At 38.0% G+C, this 23178-nt stretch overlaps 1 protein-coding gene across 1 annotated transcript in view; it reads right to left on the bottom strand.

Annotated features, from left to right (window-relative positions):
* Positions 1–9987, bottom strand: part of LOC129358726 (cGMP-dependent 3',5'-cyclic phosphodiesterase) — a 167245-nt gene extending 157258 nt beyond the window's left edge. Inside the window, exon 1 of the mRNA XM_055027836.1 lies at positions 9735–9987. Within this exon, the coding sequence (XP_054883811.1) occupies positions 9735–9793 (59 nt within the window). The 5' untranslated portion in view covers positions 9794–9987. The remainder of the gene's footprint in view (positions 1–9734) is intronic.
* Between the last annotated feature and the right edge of the window lie 13191 nt (positions 9988–23178).

Below are 23178 nucleotides of genomic sequence, written 5' to 3'. Positions count from 1 at the left end.
ATTGCACGGTCATCTTTCTTTGTGTTAACATAAGGTAACATAGCTACTTGATTGTGCTAAAAAATTGCACTATGTTTCAATAAATTACATGATATTGCCCCTTTAACTCATTGGAGAAGTAAAGAATTCACAGTTGACATTTATTTATGTATGCACTTTAATCAAAGTTATCAATTATAATACCAAGAGATTCAGGGACTAAATTACACCATTTTGAAAATATGTTAAAAATTATTTAATCGTGAGAAATACAAACCAAATGCAGAAAAAGTTGTACTACCTAAAAGTTTAATAAGCAATTTTATCTACACATTCTGCCACAATCTGTCCTTTGAGGCCATTTATGATCTTGATGTGGTCTGAAATGAGAATGAATTTGACATCACTGCTGTGCAATATACTTTATGTTCAAAGAAATTTTAATACATTGGTTCAATTAAACCAATAAAAATTGGCCTTGTCAGATCTGATGATACAAAAAGTATGCTGCCATCTTCTTAGAGGACTACTCACTTATTGTTTTATCATTTATGAGCACTGTCACTTTCTATAAAACTTGGTGAAAGCCCTGAAAGACGACTATGACATACATCAGCCGAGACTTTATGAAATGGCTCTCACGCCATTTGAGACAGCTGTATTAAATCTAATTACACAGATTTTACTGCTTAACATCAATGTTAAACGGCATGTAACTAAATTGACACATCCATTTCCTGTTTTTGAGGTTATAGACACACACACGCACACACACACAGGATGAAATGTGTGGAATTTATTGAGTGCAGTGTGATGAATCCACTTAGTTCACAATCAAAGAATCAATCCCATGCGGAGGGAAAAGTAACTAAATCCATGACTGAATTAGGAAGGTCCCTGCTCAATCTGACATGTAGGATGTTTGATGTTTTCTCTTTACAAATCAATGTGATCCTTTTGATTTCTCAGACAAATAAGATAAACGTCAGATATACGTGTTTGCTCTGTAACGGTCTGAATATTAGCTGTAATCAGTTAGAAGACATAGGCAGAGTCTAAAATTGTGAGAGAGTAGCTCGGCTGAAAATGTGTCACTCCTCTCCAGGGTTCCTCCACGTCATATCTAGTATGTTTTTATGATAAGTTTAGTCACATGAACAGGACCAGCAGACATAAAAAACATAGAAAACTGTATGGATGAGTGTCAGGATCAAAATTATACTCCTGTTCCTTTTAACAGCTTTCCTTTTACTCGATATGACAAATAAATCAGACGATTATTATAGACACTGACATAAATCAGGTAGAATGTTAGAACAGCATAGCTATAATGTTACTAGGACAAAACATTTCATTATCAGCCTTAATTCAACCTAAATACAAGGTAGTTTTATTTTTCTTTTGTTTGCGTATTACGAAGCTATGCCTGCAGCAACCTTTTCTTGACTGATATGCATAACTGTAATTTGTAGTTTATTTTTGAAGACCATGTAGTAACTCATTATGAGGGCAACGACATTCTCTCTAATGCAAAGGCAACATAAGATACCAAATATAATTGAATAACTTTTCAAAGCTTTTCTGCTTTTCTGGATTCCCATGCCAGCTGCTGAGAATGGGGAGAATACAGGTCATTTCTGCAGGACTCAGACCTGCAGAAATCCTCGTCCCAGAATTTCATATAATGTTTTGCATTTTAATTAGTTGAAACCCTGTAGAATGTGGGAAAAGAAAGATTAACTTAATTAGGGTTAAACAAAAACAGTTTAACCCTGGTGGAGCAGTGTAAACATCCTTGAAATAAATTTATATTTTATTGCAGCAACGCAATTTCTTCAGTAAGGGAGAAAAATCTAATTAATAAAATTAGATCAAGTCCAAACAATTAAGAAGTAATTGGTTTAAACAAGGAGAAATTGTCAATTTACATGCAACAACTTGTACTGAGTAAATACAATCAGGCATTCTTAATTAATATTTTGCATATTTAAGTTAATTAGAGTGTTTATGGCCTTGATGAGTAATCCATAATTCTATGTTTTCTTGGGTTTTAAATAGGTCATTAAACAGATGGATATTTTAATTTCCCACTCCACTTCAAGAAAGACTTGTGTCTTGAGCTTCACCTGGGGAAAATAATGAAAACAAAAAGAGATGCTACAGGCTGGACCTCGCCCAGACTGACACCAGAGTTTTCACCAGAAAATTTGCCAAGTCTGGCAGTTGGGGCTCCAAGTCGGTCCACCAGTGGCCCACTGGGATTTTTGTATTAAAAAATATTACTGGGTAATTATGTTACTGGAAGACGTCGACAATGCTTAAACACACAACTGTCTTAAAAACAATAACCAAAAAGATACACTTATTAAAATAATGTGTTCAAATGTTAGCATTTAAACACAAACAGATGTAGCATTTTAAAATTTGTTTATTAAGAATGTCAGTGCTACTAAATTTTATTTAATGTTAATAAGTCTTAAATTATAATTTTGCCTTAACCTTAAACTAATAATCAAGGCTTGTCTTTTAGCTACTATGCTGTCACACACTGGTGATATCACTTTTGCTTCTAAATATTTAATGACCACTCATGAAAGAAGGGTTGAAAAAAAATATTGATTACCGTTTCTATTTTGTCCTATATTGGAATCAGAGTCAGCTAAAAATCTGTATAAGAGGGGAAAGTTAAAAAAAAGAAAGGGAGGATGAGGAATATTAAAAATCTCCAAAGCTTCTCTGAGAACCTATTGGAAAGAGTTGCATGATGGGGTCACCAAGTCTCCAAGCTTAGATACCAAAGTTTGCAAGTGGCTCTGAAAGTAAACATGGGTTTGTTGGCCTCTGCTGGGACTTTAACTGGGACATTATTCTTTAGTTTGAACTCAGAAGGAGCTTTTTAATAAACACAACAAGTGGATCTGATGGCGCAAGATTAATTTATGGAAAAGGACTTTATGCACAAGAACAAAAAAAGTATTAAATACTGAATGTTGGCCTGAAAATGAATCCTGATCTAAAATGGCATGACTGTGACAGACAAACTGGTAGTGATGCAGTCAGATTTTCTGCCTGTAATCTGGCTGTGAGTCATTGTTGACTTCAGTTTTCTGGCACACGGTCATTGACCTCTAATTTTTTATTGTATAGACACTTTTTTTTATTTGTACCGATGATTCAGTGGGAAGCGTCATGCTTTACTACTTAGCTCATTATATTTACTGATAAAATTACAACAAGTGAATCATGGTTCTGAACATTTCACAGGCATTCAACATGCTTCGCAAATCTAGATTTTGTATGAGAAGTTGGCATATTATTTGTGGCTCCGTTTAAATTTTCATCTGTCTGAAGTAGAAAGTTGGTAAGGAACTTATTTATTCCTCTAATTAATTAATACCTAAATTAAAGCAGCAGATGACTGGAGTTTATATGCATATTTTAGTGAACAGCATATTTCTGAACTTGTATTCAACAGTGTCAAAATACTCAAAGCTGTGAACAGAAAGCTTTTATGCCTTTTTGTCAATACAAAAAAGGCTTTGGAGCATAAAAAGAGAACACAAAGGGTTTTCCTCCTATTTTCTATAATCTTCCTCTTCACTCTGTCCCTCATCTCTCTCTCTCTAAATCTTTCTCTCTCTGAATATTTTAGTATTGATGAGCCCATTACTGATGATAACACAGTGCAACATCAGCATCTTTCTCTCTTTTTTTCTCCCTCTGTCTCTCTAGCTCTGGTCTCTCTCTCGCACACTAATCAGAGGTCAGATTACAACTCTGCTCTTTCTGCTGCTGCTGAGCAATTGTGTGCATTTCTGTGTGAGCGTGTTTGCTCAGCAGGGGGTTGGGGAATCTAACTTCCTGGCATCAGTCCAATAAATTGCAATATTTTCAAAGCTGAAAACCACTCACGTACATTCCCCACTGGCACAGAAGTACAGATTAGGAGTGTGATGTGTGTTCGATGTAAAAAATTATGCTCAATAATCACACAGCGGATGAGCACAATATGATGTTTTCTGAAAAAGCTATTGGGACGCATGAGAAGGAGCAGGACAGCACAGCTTGTGACCCTTTGTAGCTCAAGGGAAACCCTAAGACCCAAACACACCTAATTCAGAGAGCTTTTCTATAATCATGAGCAATACTTGCTTTTTTTTTGTGCTGACCTGACAGTTTCTTTCGAATGGCCAGAATCATTTCAAATTTTATTGCAGTCCAGTCGAGGTGTAAGAATATAGCAGAATTATTAATATCAGTGGTGGAAGTTATCATGAGCAAATAATTGCAAATGCCTTCAGTTTTGGTACAGTACAGTCAGACACCACATTGCATTGTCATCTTTACAATAATGTCCATATTGTAAGAGATACTGTTTTGGCTGCTGCAGTTACCTGTGCACTAGGTATGGCCACTAGAGCAGACAGACAGCCACCATACAACATTATGCAGAGTACAACCAAAATGTATCTAAGTCTAATGACATTCAAAACACCACATAAATCAGGTGACTGTCCAAGTTTTGTTTACACACAATTAACTGGAACATTCAAAAACACAATAAGATGGTGTCATAAGAAATTATTACCAAAAGGAGCAAAACATTTTAGCTGTATGTGCCATGTTAACTATAGGGTTACTGTAAGCTTGGATACAAAATGAGACCAAAAAAATTAGATCCTGGAAAAAAGGATTAAGTCACAACAAGCTTATGAGTTTTCTTTTGACATTCTCACTTCTGTGATTATATTAAGTACTGCAATTGGAGAGAGTATTTTGAATTTGGTTGTTGTTGGTAACTGTACCCAGATTGCTTTGCATCAATCAGAAGTTGCAAATTTTCTTTTTTTTCTAACACCATGACCCAACTACAGAGCCTTAGACAGGATTTGTTTAGGCAAAGATTATAAATAAAACGGCAGATGCTGTGTCTGCACGCAGTTGGAAGTTTGAAAAGTTTGTGCAAACAAAAGGTAACCTGCATATATCTATATCTGATATTGTAGAGCTTTGTGGCTATTTGTAATAATGAGGGAATGGCATCTTAAGCGTCAATTGAAACACTAAAACCACCAGAATGCTTAAAAAAGCTTTTAGTTTTGTAGGTTAAAATTGCATGGCTGCTCTCATTGCTCAATCATATCAGGTACATATTGAACGGGTTTGCATGCATTGCTTCTGCTAGTTTGTATTTTGTGCAGGAATCACGCTTCATTTCATGGCCTTCACTGATCACCACCGCTATATCAAAACGGCTCTAGCATAAGGGAAGCAGGTGAGACCAGCTACTGAATCGAATTGTATTTCAGAGATCGCTGACATCCATGTGGCAGATTTATTACTCTCTTTGGTTTCTGGTTATTTTTCAGCTGGACAAGCCAATGAATGCTCAGCATAAGAAGCTTAGTCTTCTGTGTGGACTGGTGAATAAAAGCCATTATTCCTCAGGGATTTTCTTGATTTAATTTAAAACCCATTAACGAAAAATGAAATAAAGTCACATATATATTGATTTCCCAACTTCTACAGACAAATTTCAACATGTTGCTTTTAAATGGCAACAGCCCAAAATGGAAAAACACAAAGGGAATAAGTTTCATAGTTCCTGAGGGAAAGCTCATATATAAAATATGCACATACTATTTGACCGACCTTAAGTTTGATCTCATAACCACTCAGCTTAATCAAGAGCAGAAAATCCATTTAATTATCAATCAATCTAAGCAGTGTAGTCTACTTTATTTACTAGCATTAAAATGAAAATGAAGAAAAGAACCTGACATTTAACAACTCTTTTTTTTTTTTTTTTCCACAGACAGGATCCCTAAGGGGCCTCCTGACAAACATTACCTTACAACATCAAATCAATGCTGGGAAATTTGGAAACAACAGTTAATGATTACCACAGAGACTATAGGATGGTACTTTAATATGTTCTCAGCACAAATTGAGTAGACTGAGTCAGGATACAGCATCAGCCTGCTCTCCTGGTGCATTACATTACTAAGATGTGCTCAATCAGCCTTGGAATGATGTCAGATAATGAAAACCCAAAGTTCTGTGTATTAAAAAATTGGAATATTACGTAAGATAAATACAAAAAGGATGTTTTAAACAGAAATATCAGGCTTCTTAAAAGTGTGTTAATTTCTACGAGCTTTATTGCATGGAGGCAATAAGCCTGGGGTTTGGAGGGGTAATAGAAGCTTATAGATTCCATGGATAGTAGCTATCAGGTAATCTGCATTTTTGAGTCTGGTGTTTCTCGTCTTGGTCTTCACAATACTCCATAGACTCGTTATGGGTTCATGTCAGGTCAGTCTGCTAGCCAATGAAGCACAGGAACACCATGGTCATTGAACCAGGTATTGGCACCTTTGGCAGTGGGGCAGGTGCCAAGTCCTGATGGAAAATGAAGCAGCATAAGGATGCATGATGATTTCCTGGTAAATGGCTGGATTGACTGTGGACTCAAGAAAACAAACACCAACAGAATAGACTGGGAGGGTGAATGTGCAGGTTGTGTTGTTTCAAAAATTAAAATAAAACACAGCAGCCTACAAGGATGAGAGTGACCATGTTAAAAAATTGATGGGCTCTTTCACTACTCAGATATTTTTATCTGGAAAAAGATGGCCACAGAGTAACAATTCACATTTTGAAATGAAAGTGCGTGTTAAAGAGATAGCTTATCAGTGCTTCATGAAATATTTTGTTTGAACGATGCACAATTACAGCAGGACCATATATCCAGGTAAAATAAAGAGCTCCTCATCTCTACAAAATGAAAAAATCATCTATTTCAGCAAAACAATGCTTCACTAACACTATGTGATAATAACTTTAAGCCCTGCTGCAAGATAAAATAACATTAAGTTGGATATGAAGCGGCATATTTAATTAGCATAGCATGATTTTTAACTACAACCTCATATTATTAAGCTTGTTTTAAGTTTGACTGACTAAAATAAGCCTTGTAATCATTCCCTATGTTGAGCTTTTCCACATTTTGATAAAAACCTCCCCAGTTAAGAGTTTAGTGAAGATGTGTCTCTAATCCTTTCTTGAAATATTTTTAATTGTATTAATGATAACTATTTTAGCTGTTCTATTTGTTCCTTACTTTTACAGATTTTCTGTTTTAATTTACTATCTTCTGCAATTACTAGTATAATTGACACACATCCCAAAGTGTGTTCATTGTTAACTCCTTAGGCCATCTTCATTCACATGATAGTCCATCATCTTTCTGGCATGCAGTCTGTGTTTTTCTCTCTGCGTGCCAGCTTACGTGTTGGTTACCCCCACCGGGATTCACTAACTCAGTCACGCACACCTGCCCTCCTCCCAGCATGAAACGCTCCCCCTTCACGAACATTTTGATTCCTTTTTACCGGACAGACTATAAAATCTGACCTGTTCCTCAATCTGTCCTTGGTCACGTCTCTCTCATTATCCTCCTCCGAATCAACTGAATTGCTAATTGTCCTTCATTCTGTGGCGCTGAACCCGCTTTAGTGATTCAGTGCCGCAGAAGGAGAGAGGGAGAAAACCGCACAAATCATCAAACTGCAGAAACTTTACGCTGGACTTCAAGCAGCATGGACCCTTTGTCTCTCCACTCTGTCTCCAGAATTTGGGAACGTGATTTGAACTAAAATCAACGCACAGTGAAAGACGCACTATAAGACTATGAAATGAACTAAAAACTTCACTCTCATCTGGGAAGATGACTTTGGAAGCACAGAGCAACAGTCCAGTCTCTGGTTTAGCAGTGGAGAGACATAAGGAGGGCGGATTTGTTTGCGTTTTCGTCTTGATCAGTTAAATCCGGCCTCAGTCCACTCCTTAATGAAGCTTCCCCAATTTCATTAACTGATTTAATTTGACAATCTTTTCAAGACTGCTATTGTCCATGTTGCTGGAGACTCTTTTTCATTCTACTCAACCTTTTCTGAAAATACTTGGATACAGTACTGTGTGAACAACCAACAATGACCTTTTGTGGCTTTCCCTCCAGGTGGAGAGAGTCGAGGTCTGTCTTCAGGACCGCGGCACCCTCATCTTTCTATCAGTACTCTTCCCCCTCACATATTATACATTAAAACTTATTTTTTCAAAATTGATCTGAGATGATATTTAAATTTTCTGACACAATGAATTCTTGGGTTTCCATTTTCTGTAAGCCATGATTATCAAAATCCGACTCGCCCCGATGGCAGTGATTTATCTCTGAGCCTGCAGCTAGCCACCCTATGAAAGAGTCTTATTTTAGCTGTTTGTGTCCTGTATCTTGTTCTTTAGGTCACAGTCCATATGGCTATAGGTGAGAAACAGAAAAAAGACAAATCAGCAAAGCGAGAGCTTCTCTTTATCTCTTTCCTCAAACGACAGACCGGATTAACACTTGTATTCCTACAGATCACACCAGAATCCATCTGTCAATCTCCCAGCCTCTTCATCCTTCCATCACTCGTGAACAAGAACAAGGCTCTTGAGCCCTCTACACTTGAAGCAAAGGCGATTTAGAGTGTCCGCTCACAGCCTAGAAATGTGGCTTTATGACTGGAATAAATAATATATCAGATCCCTCAGAGGTAATTAGGTTATGTCAGAGATTATATTAGCTCATAATGTTACATATTTCAAAAGATTCGCCTGGCCTTATTGTGAATCACACCATAAATGTAAACAATTGCATTTTTACAAAATAGTATACTCTTAAATCCTACTTAAGAACATGAAAATAGTTCATGGAAAAAGTGAACCCAGAGAAAAATAAAGTTATGGGCAATAGTTAACTGCAGGTATTTAAAAATATATATTTGTAGGAATTAAATGAAGTAAATGTGACAGAGTGGCAACCTGTTCAGGGTGTATCCCGCCTCTCCCGGAATATTAGCTGGAGAGAAGCACCAGCAACTCCGACCCCACAAGAGACAAGGGTGTTAGAAAATGGATGGATAAATTTAGTAAAAAGACACAAAATTCCATTGAACTGATAGGAAACGTAGTTAAAAGCTGGCTGAGGTAAGAACAGGAGTGAATGAGGCAAATGTCAGTGTTTCAAAGTTTTAAAACAAAAAATTCCATAATACCAATGACTTCATTTACTGAAATGACAGAGAAATATGTGCAGCTCAAAGGGGAAACAATTGTCTGTTGTAAATGTGTCAGGCGGTGATTCAAGACTATAACAAGTTTGTGCATTTTAGCATTTGCAGCCCAGTCTGGTCTAACACAGCAAACTAGTCAGTTTTTCCCAACTTTACCCAAAACAACATGACAGCCTCGAACCCTAAAACAAGTACATTGCTATTAGTTATGAAGAGTGCTGAATTAGAGGCACAAACGTCATTTGCTCAAAGTCAGCCCTTGAAAGCAAGTTTTTAAAACAAGCAGAATTCAATTAAGAGTGATTTATCGTTACAAATGGACGCGCTCCTGCAGGAACATCAGGCTCTGTGACGATTCCCGGGAAGACTGAGAGGCGCGATAAGGTCACCGAATTATCTGTGGAGCACATTATACCGGAGCACACTGGCAGAGCCTCCATACCAGCTCGCAACACGCGGGGTCGTCAATCTCGCTGTCAGTGGACACGATGACACCCAGCAGGTCGCACTCACTCGCGCCGCTACACGCAACTCTGCGTTCGGCTGGTGGCTGCACGCCGCGTGACTGTCAGCAGAGCGCTCCTTCTGAATGTAAAATACCTGAGCAGGTAAGCGGAGTTACAAGAAGGTCTTACTTACATTTCAGAGGACGGAGGTTGGCTACGGCAGAGGAGCGCGTGTCCGCACGCCTGTCCCATCGCGCATCCTGCCCGGCGCCTCCTTCTCTAACCCGGCTGCAGTCAGGGGGAGCGGGTGGAGTGGGGGGAGCTGCCTGTGTGTCGGTGTGTCTGTCGAAAGAGGATGTGCGTTTGGATGGTTAGATGATGACTGGGTGTGTGCTTCCTCGCTTTCTCTCTCCCGGTCTGCCTGCCAGCTTGCTCTCCTCTCCAGCTCTGATAGCGCGCAGGGATTGGTCGGGACCCGGTAAGTGATATTCGAGCCGCGGTGAGCGAGCATATAACAGCTGAGCAAAGAGATAGCGAGCAGCGGCAGAGAGAGCCCGGCCGAGCAGCGCTACACATGCATCAGGAGCCAAAACTGAGGGATCGTGCACGATCACTCTTTGCTCCCCTCTCGTGCCATTTCAGAATTTCCATTACCGTGGACATTAAAATCAAACTTTGACCTCGCACCTTTGCACTTTGGCGCATTTGCACTCGGCGTCGCACACAGACGCCGTGCGTTAAGATCCGCGGCAAGACGAGATCTGGAATTGATTCCTCTCCCCTCTGACAAAAGATCTCACTGGATGGATCAGGCAGGTTTCAGAAGGAACCACACGCTGCTCCTCTCCAGCGTGGCCGTCATGGGACGCTGCAGGTCTCAAAGGTCCGTCTCATGTGCCTTACCAAATAAGGTGCTTCCAGGCTGATAAAACAATAAAATGTAACTAATAAAACTGCTGTAAGAATTTAACCTGGTTGATTTTATTTAAAACTTAGTTTTTATTTCAATAAACTCATAAAATCTTTTACCACTTAGGTAGGTGCAGTACCTTCACACTGGTACCAATCAGTGGCACGTACTGACATTTTGGAGAGGATGTGCTGAAGTGGGGAAAAAAGATCCTGTGGAACCACAGGCTGCAAAAAGTGTGAGATTTGTTGTAAGCATGTACATAATCCTTCTGCTGTCTGGTGCAGATGTTTAATAATGTCCTGACAAAAAATAAACAAAATGAAATAAATCTCAAGACAACAATGAAGTAAAAACAAAAGTATTGTAGGTTGATTAAAACTCAGAGCACTGCCTCACAACTAGCTATTAAGCTAAACTTTCTGAGTTTGAAACTCACATTATCCTTGTTTGTTTTTTCTCAAACACTGAGCACCATGTGTTTCTCTTGACTACATCGTTCTGTACCTTTATCACAAAATGTCCTCTGCACTCTGACTTTTTTATTGCAGCAAAGCAAGGCATCCTGACAAATCTACCAGGTTGGGTCACACCAAAGTTACTTTCATAAATCTGACTAACCTTTGACAGCTTAAATGTGCTATACCCAGGGAAAACAAGAAACAAATACTTGGCATTTCTGAAATGACAAATTCTGGCTTATTAATTCAAGTACTCTTTCTGGGTAGAAAAAGCAAAATAAGACCAACTACCCTATTTTATATTGACTTTAAATAGAGACACAATAGGCAACATTTCTCAGATTATGTTGTATTAATCACATGGAGGTACAAAACAAGTGCAGTCAACAGGTTTCTAAGATTTACTAGGTTGAGGTACTCAATCAAAACACACAGTCCACATAAACTCACTAACATCTTCAGCTGGATTTCAATGACAGTCAGGAAGGATATTACCAGATAAAACATTTACAGTAAGTTGATTTTCTTTATGCTGAAGACCACATTGGAAAACTCACATGTTTGATTAATATTTGATTATTTTTATGGACATTATTCATTAAGCTCCAAAATTCTGGCTCATGTTGCAGTAAAAACCAAATGGGACTCATTGCCGTTGCAATGACTGGTGTGCTACTGGAGTCACATTCAAAGATGCCTGGGAGCTGTTTTACATTTTTGCTGACGACTGAAAAAGAAAACAGAGTGCAACTATTATTACCCTGTAGCCTTCAGTCATGAACACCACAGGTGTTGACAATTATTTAGCCTAATTAATCCTCCACCTAGAGCTCAAGTACACATACAGGCTGTGACTGATTGACAACTCAGTCATTTCTGTTTAATTGGTTGCACATGCTAATCATCATGCTAATCATCAGAATTTGTAGCACTTTTATTCCTTCTTGAACTGAATAACCTCTAAACCTCTAAATTTCACAATATCAGACTGAGTAGAAGACAAATTTGCCATAAAGCCAAACATACGTGTGAATTTTCCATTTCAGAGATTAAAATTTGCTGCAGCAGTAACATCATTCTGTTTTTTTTTTTGTATATGTCCTCATCTGGAGTCAGTGATTGACAAAGCCGGACCGACACATGGAGAGGCAGAATAACAAGTCTGGATTTGTGTGATTCTCTTCAGCGTTAGCAAACACTGTTCATTTACGGTACATTACTGTGCAACAACCCGGACCCCTAGCACCGACTGTCAACAACAGTCAAAGTATGAGTGGCAAAGCTTGACTATTGTCTGTCTTATTTAGTTATATTTATAGTTTTTTTTAGTTTTATTTATTTATTCTTTTGTTCTATGTTTTCTATAAGATTCTGCCTTGTGAGGATTTGTCATGACAAACATGACATCTCTCATGTCCTGCCACTCTTTTTTGGCTTGTAAAGTATCTAGCTTTGTGTCCTGGAGAAAGTTTGTGGTTGCATTAAGGTGTGGAAGATTTTCTTTTCTTCTGTCATAGTATTTACCTTGTCAGTAAGTTATCTGGGCCAGATTTAGGTGAGCATTTTCACAGACCCATAAACAGACCTGAGTCAGAGTCTTTTTTTACTTTTCTTTTTTTTTCTTTTTGCCATCTGGTGTGTTGATCAGCTGTGACGTTCCCCAACCCTTCGAAATGGCTCAAATGAAGCAAGTTGATTTAAAAAAAAACACAAAGTTTACCATTTTAAATGCTCAAATCAAGAGTGATTTCCTTATGACTTCTTCTGATATTCTAAAAACAAATTTCTAAACACATTTTTTTTCATAAATTTATCTTCCTTTCTATTTCTGTCCTGGCCAATTGATCCTGGTTTTGCACTGATGCGTCACAAATTTTATTTATGTTAAAATGTTTTTGAGGAGGTAAAATTGTTTTTTTAAATGAATAAACGCAATGTTATATTAATATTTTGATGCCGTTTTCTTGTCACTGTTTAGTATAACTTAGCCAAAGCTGTCAGCAATCATGGCCACAAGTCTCTTCCTCATTTTTTTATAGTTGGAATTTGCAAAAAATGTAGGAACCTTTGCCCTAAAGCAATCAAACGTGTTTAAGTCATTTGCCATTACTGAGTCTTAATGGCAAACCTGCATTTTTACATCAGACTTTCACACATCATAAGTACAGCAATGTAAATAATTCATACCTTTTTGTAAGAGGTTGTATTGTGAACCTCTGCTTATATCCCATACTCCATGTCTTTCAGCATATTTCTAGCATCCTCATGTCAAATGGCATGTTCTTTGTTATTTTTACTTGTGTTTAACACCCTATAAAATACCTGGGCTTGCAGCACAGCAAGTATTTGATCAATGAAGAATCCTCCCACATTGTCATGAATCTACTTAGCGGTGACATCTGGCAATCTATTGAACTCTGCATGTCTCCACTAAAGCCAAATCCAGTCACATCAGTTAACATGAAGCGATATCAACTTTTGTTTTCTCAAAGCTGTGTAGAGGCTAAAATGCACCATTGCCCTGGAAGCAGAATAAAATCCCACAATCTTTACCACAGCTGGTCATTAAGAGCAATACATCCATCTGTTCTTTAATTGGTTTTGCCTCATTGGTGTTTGGGAGCTTCACTCTCCTCTTGAGAGGTTCGTCTAACCTGTGTTGCTTCATCACAGTGAGTTCAGGTTTAGCTAGCTGATCTCATTGCATTTTTCTGAGTGTGCAAATTGTAAATGGCCAATTAAGTTGGTGGAAATCGAATGTAGCTCACTGGGAAGAGGCTGCAGGGCATACGGAGATTATGCTGGAGGGTTTATGTGTCCCCTCTGGCCTGGGGACATCTTCTGATCCCTCAAAATGAGCAAGGTAGAGGGGAATCTGGGTTTTCTTTTCCTTTTTTGCGCTCACACCCTCTGATAAGTGGAAGAAGGTGAATTGAGGGATAAAGACAGGTCTTTTACCCCCAACCCAAGAAGATAAGCTGGTCTAATTTTCAGTCTGGAATATGTTCCACAAAAATCCCAAAATGTACAGTGATGTCGACTATACTGTATATCAAGATCCCGAGTTGATACTTGGAATTAGGTTGAGACATCTGTAGTTTTTCATTATGTTATGTTTCAGTATTAAGAAACTTGAAAATCTATTTTCTCAGACATGGAAATGTCTGACTTTCCATCTTGTATCTGATTTTTTATTATTAAGCAACGTTTGTGTATTTATGCATCACTGTCAGATTTTAGTAGTTATGAAAAAGATCTTTCTTCCTCCCAACCAAGCAGTGATGGAAATCATTGTAAACTACATTGTTGTGAACAAATAAATACTTCCTATACTTGAAAATCCAAAGAACACAGAGGTTGTGTGAAAGACAACTCTGGAGGACTATTTAAAGACAATAACAAAAGTTTCCTTAAGGCCCATCAGGTGTAGCTTATAGAAGGGTGATTCTACTATCTCTACAACCAAAGCTGGAAAACATATAACTGAAGTTAAAAAAAAAAAAACTAGTGAGACGTAACACAAGTTCGCCAAAATGTCCAGAGAAAACCCAAAAGAGGAAAGATAAAGATAATTGTACAAGTTGCACATTCATAGCACCAGAGCTCTGCAGGGTCTGATAACGTACAATTCATTAGATTCAGGTGTCTGGGACAGAAGCTGCAGGAAAGAAGCTGGAGTTTGGCACATCTTCCTTAGAAGAAAACTACAGAAATGCTCTTTTACACTACACAGCAAAAACAGAAAAAAACACAAACGTTGCAGTAAAAGAGTACTGTCAGAAAGATTTGGAGCATCTGAGTCATTTATTGACAGCTATGGGATAGAAAATGACTGGTAAGGTCCTGCAGAATATCCAGATTGAAACAGACAAATGGGCCAAACAACTGAAGTTTAGCGACTGACCAAGCAGACGAGAAGGCAGTGAGAGACGCAGCGACTCCAAAATGAAGAAGATTGAGACAGAATGAGGAGAAAAAGTACATGTTGAGAGGACTGTACATGATGTTGGCACTGCTGGTGATCAGAAGGATCAACGTTAAGACCAGATGACATGTTCCAGCAGACTGAAGGAAAACATTTGTTGTACAGAAAGAGGCTCGTGAATTGCACAAAGCTAAAAAAATATACTGGTGTTTTTTAGTTTTTTTTTTTTCAAAATGCTTATATTAGTTGGCTTCTATGGACTTCTGATCTGAGATAAAATCTGGATTTTTATATCTAATAGATCTGTGCTTTATCTGTTGGGACATGTCATGCCATCTGTCTTACTACTTGAGAGTAAATGTAGCATAAGCGTTGCAGCACAGCAGCTTGCCATGTTCAGATTACATATTAGTGGCATGCTATTACAGAAAGCACAAAGGTCACACAAGCTTAAGTTCTAGAAAATACAGCTAATGTTGAGCGATGTCTGGATGTTTTCATCTTAAGCTTAAAGTTCTTATGCATATATAGAGTCCTGACATTAACGCAAAGTTCCCTAGAACTACAAAAAGCCTCAAAATGAAGTCTAATATAAAGATGCTGGTTTTGTTTAACCATCTTGTAATTGTGGTTCCTGTGTTTTATGCAAGTCACAGAACGTATTTTGGGCTGTTTCAGACCTCAACAGATAGTGTGTTTATTTCTTATTCTTTGCACATGGATTTTCTCCATATCACTGTCCTAACAGATAAAATTTGATTCAAGCCAGACTGTCTTGCTGAAATAGAAAAAGACTAGAGGAGGTCCCAAAATCAGAGCTGTTTGTTCAGCTTGTCTAAATGCAACCTTCTATCTTTGTCTTTGCAATCTTCCGGAGCCGTTCATAGAAACCATAGAAACCTTGTTCAAACTATACCAGGATTTTTCTATATTTCCTTCAAATGTTGTGTCAAGTTAATTGAAAAGACATTTTGAAATTGAACCAGAGGAATGTTCTTGGAATACAGACAGACGGAAACACGACAACCAAAGATATTGTATATTAGAAAGCTGGGAGATAAGAAATACTGATGAAAATGAGGAACCAGAAATCTCTAAGGGATACTATGAGTCTCACTGTTATCACTTTTTGCTTTACATGTGTGTTTACAGAGAGCATATTTGGTCACATCTGGTTTGTTGGCATTAATGTCTATGCTCCTCAGCTGCGCCTAAGCTTGTATTTGTATGCGTGCGTGTGTGTTTGTTTGTATTTGTGTGCGTATGTGTGTGTTTGCTTGTGCCAACTGTGTCTAAATTCAAACTGTATTCTGGGAGTTGGGTCAAAGAAACATCTTCAGAGGACTCTCATCACCAGCTGGAAAAAATATTTATGCTGCTTTTTGAGATTTTTTTTAGCTGACTGAACTCCACTGAAAACATACTAAATACACAGACGACGTCATGATTCACAGCTGTTTGTGTTGCTGTTTTTTTTACTTGCGCTCAAGTTATTTTACTGTTGTTTGTGTGTCCATATTAGTTTGTTTACATATTAATTTTTTTACATATATCTTTGATACAAACTTGCTATAGGGATTTTAGTGTGGGCTTAAATACATCCAAGGTAAAATTTTACCTTTGCATTTCCATAACAACAATTACGGACTTTCCATCACAAGGACAATAAGGAGCTGCGGCTGTAATGTGACAGCAGTGTTTGGTTGACCGGTGCTCTGCAATAAAGTGCAGTGGAGCCTATTTTTATGAGGACATTCTTGTTGCTTCAGTTTGTGCTCAAATACAGAGCAGATCTGCCTCTGGAAATAAGGTCAGAATGAAATGCAAAAAAGCCAACCATCCCGGCTCAGTTTTCACATCCTCTCGTATGTGACCAGGCCTGATGCAACACATTAATGTAGCCGCAAACATAACTCCTCATTAAATTCAAAAATCTAAATTCCAGTCAGAGCATTTTAAAAGAGCAAAGCTATGTAATATGTCCTGTTTGAGTGAGGCAACAAAAGGCCAAGCAGAGGGAGAGCTGTTTTAACTTTACAGCTCTGTGGGATCAATATCGCTCCTGGTCTTATTGCTTATATTGAGTGTCTCACAGTAAGGTCCAATCAAGGCCTTTGAATCAGATAAGGTTAAGAAAATAGCCACACAAGAAGATTCCCTCAACATCAATTTAAAATGTAGGGATCACAAAAGTAAAATCGTCTTGTTGCGATTTAACAAAGCCATGCAGAAAAGTCAGCACATTATGCTTTGGTTGATTGAGTTCCCTGGAGTGTTGCGCCCATATCAAGTCCTCATGTTGATTACATCACAACCTGATTAGACTGACTGTCCTCATCTTGGAGTGTTTACTGACATTTATAGCTGGCCTAATCCACCAGTCTTTGATATTTCCCAGAATTTGAAAGTGCCGACCACACTGAATTATTTATGATCCTTTCTCTGCACATGGCCTGATTGGTAAACACTGCTTTGTTGTGCCGTAATATCAGTGATAATGCTATCTTACCGCATGCAGAACGCTGGGACATGGCTGAAATGCCTATAGCTAACCAATTGGTTGGCTGTAAAATTATTGAATGGGGAGGAATAAAGGGCTTTAAACCTCCGGATTAAATGTTTTCACATATGTTCCCAAGCAGGACGAATGAAGTGCAGGTTGTTATTTGTTCTTGGTGTCATGCTGGACTCTGTCTACTTAATTCCTTCAGCAAATATAGAGACTTTTCCCTCGTCTCCTCATTGACAGGGCCGATACTCAATTTTGGCACAAAAACAACCTCCTCGTAGCAGATTGTAGCATCTTGTCCCAACAGCACACACTTATTTTTTCCTTTTCACATCTTCCCTCACGTCAACAAATAAGGAATAGCAAGCAGTGGCAGAATGTGAGGCATATTTTTAAATAAGGGACAGAAACCCCAGTGTATTCTAAAGCATTTCAAGAAACCTGCTTCGTATTTAGCTAAAGAGGATCATAAAAAAGTTTGTATATGATACCCTATAATTAAAAATTTTAGGATTGTTTAGTAAAAAGAAATTCAATGCAAAAAAAATGTTGAAAATGTTTCTTGTTTTTTTTCATCTGAACTCTAAACTTAGTATTACTTAGAGAAGAAGAGCGATGCTGTCAAACATCTTTGCAGCTTCTGGTCCTGAAAGATTACATTTATCAAATAATTCATCAAATTATAGTACCAGTAGCAGATTTCTGTAAAATGCCAAATCCCCAACCACCCTCCTGAATTAATCCTCCTTCCTCTGTTCATCTGTTGCTAAATACCAATACTCCTTTAACCTTCTCCCTCCCTTCTGACTGTTTTTCTTTTTCTTTTGTCAAAGATGTCTGGAGTTGAAGGGAGGGTTCTGTCATGGTCCTCATGCCGTTGTTTGTGGCTTTGGTTCATGTTTTATTTTAGCCACCTTCGTCTGTCCCCTGCTTTGTTTCAGCTGCTCTGGCTTTCTGCTCAGACATTTCGGAAAAAGGAGCACAACCTCAAGCTGACAGCAACATTTAGTTCTGTCCTCACAGGAATCCTTCAAGACTATGCAAAATAGAACATTTGTCAGTTGTTTTCAAAGCAGCAGATAAGTAGTCAGTGAAGGAATTAAAACTGTTAATTTTAGATGTATAGGCAATCATCTTCCAAATTGGGCCATTCAACAAAATAGGTCCCAACGCACATTATAAAAAGCTTTAAACGATAAAAAATTGATTGGTTTAAATTTGCAAGCAACAAGTCCTAAATGCATGTTTTAAAAATAATTATTTTATTTTATTTTATTTTTTTATATTCTGGGAATATATTAAAGAATGTGAACTCATAAGATTTAAAAGAGGGCTTTTGACCATTATGGTCAGTAATTTTCAGCGTTTATTCTTATGACGAGATGTTATACACTGTGTAACCTAACCTTTATTTTCTTTCTGTCTGACATTACATAAGACTGAAGTTTTCCTCTTTTAGGTCACTTACCAGGATAAGAAAACAGAAGATTTTGCTTTCTAATCGGATCTAACTCAGATTAATTATACCTTTAAACAGTTTGGAAATGACCAGACGAGGATCACAGTGTTTTTAATGTTTTGGTAGGCTGATATATAACATCTGTGTTAAACGTAGGGATACCTGTGGAAGTATTGTAAAGGCAATACAAGATGTCTATATTTTGACTATTCCTATACAGCAATATAATAACATGTTTCCAGCAATCTATTCCTTTATATTGCTGGCAATATATGGCTGGCATTATATTGCCAGCTAAATTGTAGCTGCCGTTTTTGTATGTGAGGTTTTTATTATAACATTCTTATTTGCTAAATTGCCCTTCTTTTTTCACATCACTATACAAAAAAGTCCGAGTCTAAACAGAAAATGGTCTATTAGAAATCCATCGGCAGTGCAAAGGTGTGATATTGGTTGTTCAGACAAAGTGAGCAGCTCTATTTGCAGTTCTGTTTCTGGTCTATACCGACTCCTGGGGGAAATATGTGACTCTGCTGCAGTTAAACGTTCACCCCCATTCAATACTCACTTTTCTCCACACCTATTAATGCTTGGCATAATGGCTCTATCAGAGGTTTTGGTGCAGAAAATTGTGAAGGTTGCTTAAACACTGCAATGCCAAGGGGAATAGCAAAACTCAATGCTCTCCAACTCTGACGTGAAAGCAAAGAGATTTATTTATTGTACAGATGGAAATTTATATGTGCCAACAATTAAGAATGTCATGTTAATTTTATGCTAAGTTGTGTTTTAGAGAAATTTGCGAAGGATACTTGATCTGGAGAGCTAACAACCAACAACTGTAACTAATCTACACAGCACTATAACTGGAAACCCAAATAAATTAAACTCCAATAATGTAAACATAGATGGTGAAGATACACAAAACAATTTTCCATACAGAGTTTGATATTACATTTTGGCTTTTGGTTAAGGAAAAATACCATGGCTGAACTTTAGAAACAAGTGATAAGATGACTCAACATGCTTGTATATTCTAGGAGAACTTGAATTATAAGATTAACCTTATCTTCAAGCAATAAAACAATCAAATGCATAAAGGATCAAACTAATGTCTTAGGTGGTGATTTTTGTCAACTGGAATAAATGTTTGTGACCGTCCACTTGGATGAAAGAAAGTTTGGTTTTACCTCTACGACTGTCCACTATGATTTTTGTCACAGTGGACAGGACATTCTGCTTTGTCCTCTCAAAGGAGAATTAAGCCCTCATCTAGGAAATCATCTGGGCCAGATTTATTTTCAGTGTTCAAAGCAGCAGCAGGTATTACATTAGCTGTCTGAATGGTTGCTAATCTGACCAGATCTGTAAGAGATAAGCTCACCTGTGCCAGTCCTTAAGAGCTGCCATCCTGCTGCGTTAGGATGCATTCCTGCTCCAAAACAAAACACTTGAATCAAATGATTGAATTCCCTCATCAGCATGCCTTCTGCCCTGCAGAGGCCTGCTAATGACCATTTATTTGATCCAAGTGATTTGAAGAAAGGATACATCTAAATTATGCAGGGTAGCAGCATTCAAAAACTGGATTTGGGGATCCCTGGATTAGATTATGAGCTCTAATACAAAATTTATAAAGCACCACGTCTCACCTCATCAGACCTCTTAAAAAATACAACATTGAGTATCATTTCCTCCAAGTTAAAGCATTCAGTTTGTATTTTGACTAAAAAGCATATTTATAACCGTCAACTCAGCAGAACTGAATGTTTATGTAACTCATATCTATCACTCTTCACTCTGTTCCTGTTGCGTGTTACAGAGAACAAACTAACTTTAATTCTTTTCCTTTTACAAATCACCACTAAACAAAATAGGATTACTTTGTTCTTTCTCTTGTCGTGAACAGGAGCTTTTGAGACTTCAGTGTTTTCCATTTGGCAAACCACGTTGTACTTTGTGAGCCTGTTTAATCGTTTGAAACACCTTAAAGACCAACAAAATCTGTGGACGAATAAAGACATGCAATGACATATTTACTATAACAGAAAATCAGTTTAAGAGTTTAGAATGAAAAGATCTGACATGGAGAATACAGTGCAGTTCCAAAGTATTCACACCCATTTACACACACAAAGCTATTGAAACAGATTGGTCCACAGATGAAATTGAAGGGGATGTGAAGGACACAGTGAAAGAGTTTTTAACATGTTGAGAAATCCAGAAACCCAAGAAACTGGATTGAAATCTGACAGGATTCAGAAAGCATTGCAGCTGGTTTAATTTTAACTGATGACCCATGAAAAGGTTTATATTTGCCAGAGTAATATTCCTGCACCCCCACAGCATAATGCAGCCACCACTGTGTTTTACGGTCAAGAGGAATTATTGGCCACTGAGGTGTTCAGGGGTCAGAGTCCCAATCAGATTAAAGCAGGGCAAACATTTTGAAATTTAATCAAATTTAGTAGCATTTCTTGGATTATTTATCTCAATAACGTAGAAATAATTAAAGAGAATTCAATGTTTGGCTATATGCTGAAAATTACAAACAACATTTTTTCCCCCATCAGTTCTTGTGATTGGACACTGGGTCCCAGCACAGAACAAGTATTTTCTATCAATTTGTTCAGGCTGTTTGTTTTGTTTTTTGTTTTCGTTTTCATTCTTTGCTGCTTCAGTCTCAGCAGAAATCTGTAAACAAACTTCACCCTCCACCCCAGACTTACAAGATCTTTTTCCAAACACTGATGCCTCAGACTCCCTGTTGCTTCTTCTAAATGGACGTTGTTTGCAATTAGCAATCTGTTGTTCATGAGTTCTCCTCTTCCTCTTCTTCTTCTTCCAAGATAGAAATTGGTTGCTTCTTCCTAGTTTTCCTAAAATTCAAAGCAGGCTCAATTGATTTAAGCAAGTTCTCTCCAGTTCTGTGAAGACCGTTCATTCTTTGAAACCTGATTGTTAATCCACGCGTTTTCTTTAAATAAGTGTATGAGGTTGATTCTTCACCTCACTAATTTCACTAGTTTTTTGAGCATGCCCAGTACAGCAGGAGACAACAGCAGAGACAACTCCTTTTACCCCAGCGCTCCTTCACCTCTCATGCCTGGGGCCCAACTCCTCAGTGGCACTAACCTCAGCCTGTTTGTCAAATACCCAGTGCAGGCTCCAGTCTGACCAGACATGACTTGAGAGGAAATTAATCCACAGCTGGAAAATAAAATAAGCTTTCTCGACATTTCCCACACCTCCTATATATCCCTGCTTATCTTAATTCTCTTCTCTCAGTCTGAACTCCCCTCAACTCTTTCCCCCCCCCACATCCGCCCTTCCTCTCAGCAGCAGCTGTACTTGATTTACTACCTCCCCACATCCCAAAATCCCTCCGCCATCCCTTCACCAACCCATATGTCCCTCTTATTGCTTCTTAGCGTCCTTCCTCTCAGTTATCCTCACCTCCTTTTAACTCTGCCATCTTTTCTGTCACATATAAACATCTTATTGCAATGCAGACTCTGAATTAACTTGACTCCAGGTGGCTGCTGTCTTCCCCACTTGATCTTATGTGGTTTTATTGCGACAAGTTATGGCCCAGTGTTATCCTCTGCCGAGGGCCAATGAAGTCTAAACACCAATTAGACCTTTGCTCAATGTGTCATTGTCTGATTTCTGGGGACCTTCATCCATTTTGCTCAGGGCATCAAGTACATTTACTCCTTGATAAACTGTGCAAAATACCCAAATTTGACATTATTAACAATATTATTATTTGAAGGCTGTCATATAATGATGCTGCATGTCTACTGTATGTAGCATATGTGCTTGCCAAATTTGCACCCTGATATTCAGCTGCTCTGACATTGTTCTTCACTCACTGCAGAAATTCATGTTAATAAAGTCAATGAAAGAGGGAGACAGAGAGGGAGACAGAGAGAGCGAGAGAGAGAGAGAGTAAAGTTACTCCAGGAAAAGCCATACCCATCGTTTTACTGCACAACTGCTCTCAATGAAGTGATTTCTGTGTGCACCTTGTTTGCAATTCAAAACAGAGAAGCAGAACTTATTAGAACACGGAAAGAAGACTGGAAATGGCTTCTGTGACTTCATAGAGATAAATTAAGCTGCTTCTTTTTCTTCACACTTCCAGTGTTATGAAAATGCATTATGAACTGTCATTGTGACAAATTCAAAACCCACATTTTAAAGAAATAACGTATCAGTTTAAGTTGTTGCCATGTAATGTCATTGGATGAGGGGATTAAGATCATGCAGTCCACTGAGATTACTGTGACTTAGTCATGAGACTGTGATGTTCTCTCCCATTAGTCACTCAGGATTAAAGAGTCCCGAGAAATGTAAACTGTAGTCGGGCT

This window comes from Poeciliopsis prolifica, unplaced genomic scaffold (assembly GCF_027474105.1).
Source record: "Poeciliopsis prolifica strain line A6 unplaced genomic scaffold, Auburn_PproV2 SCAFFOLD004, whole genome shotgun sequence".
Lineage (NCBI taxonomy): Eukaryota > Metazoa > Chordata > Actinopteri > Cyprinodontiformes > Poeciliidae > Poeciliopsis > Poeciliopsis prolifica.
This window is presented reverse-complemented; position numbering and strand designations above follow the sequence as displayed.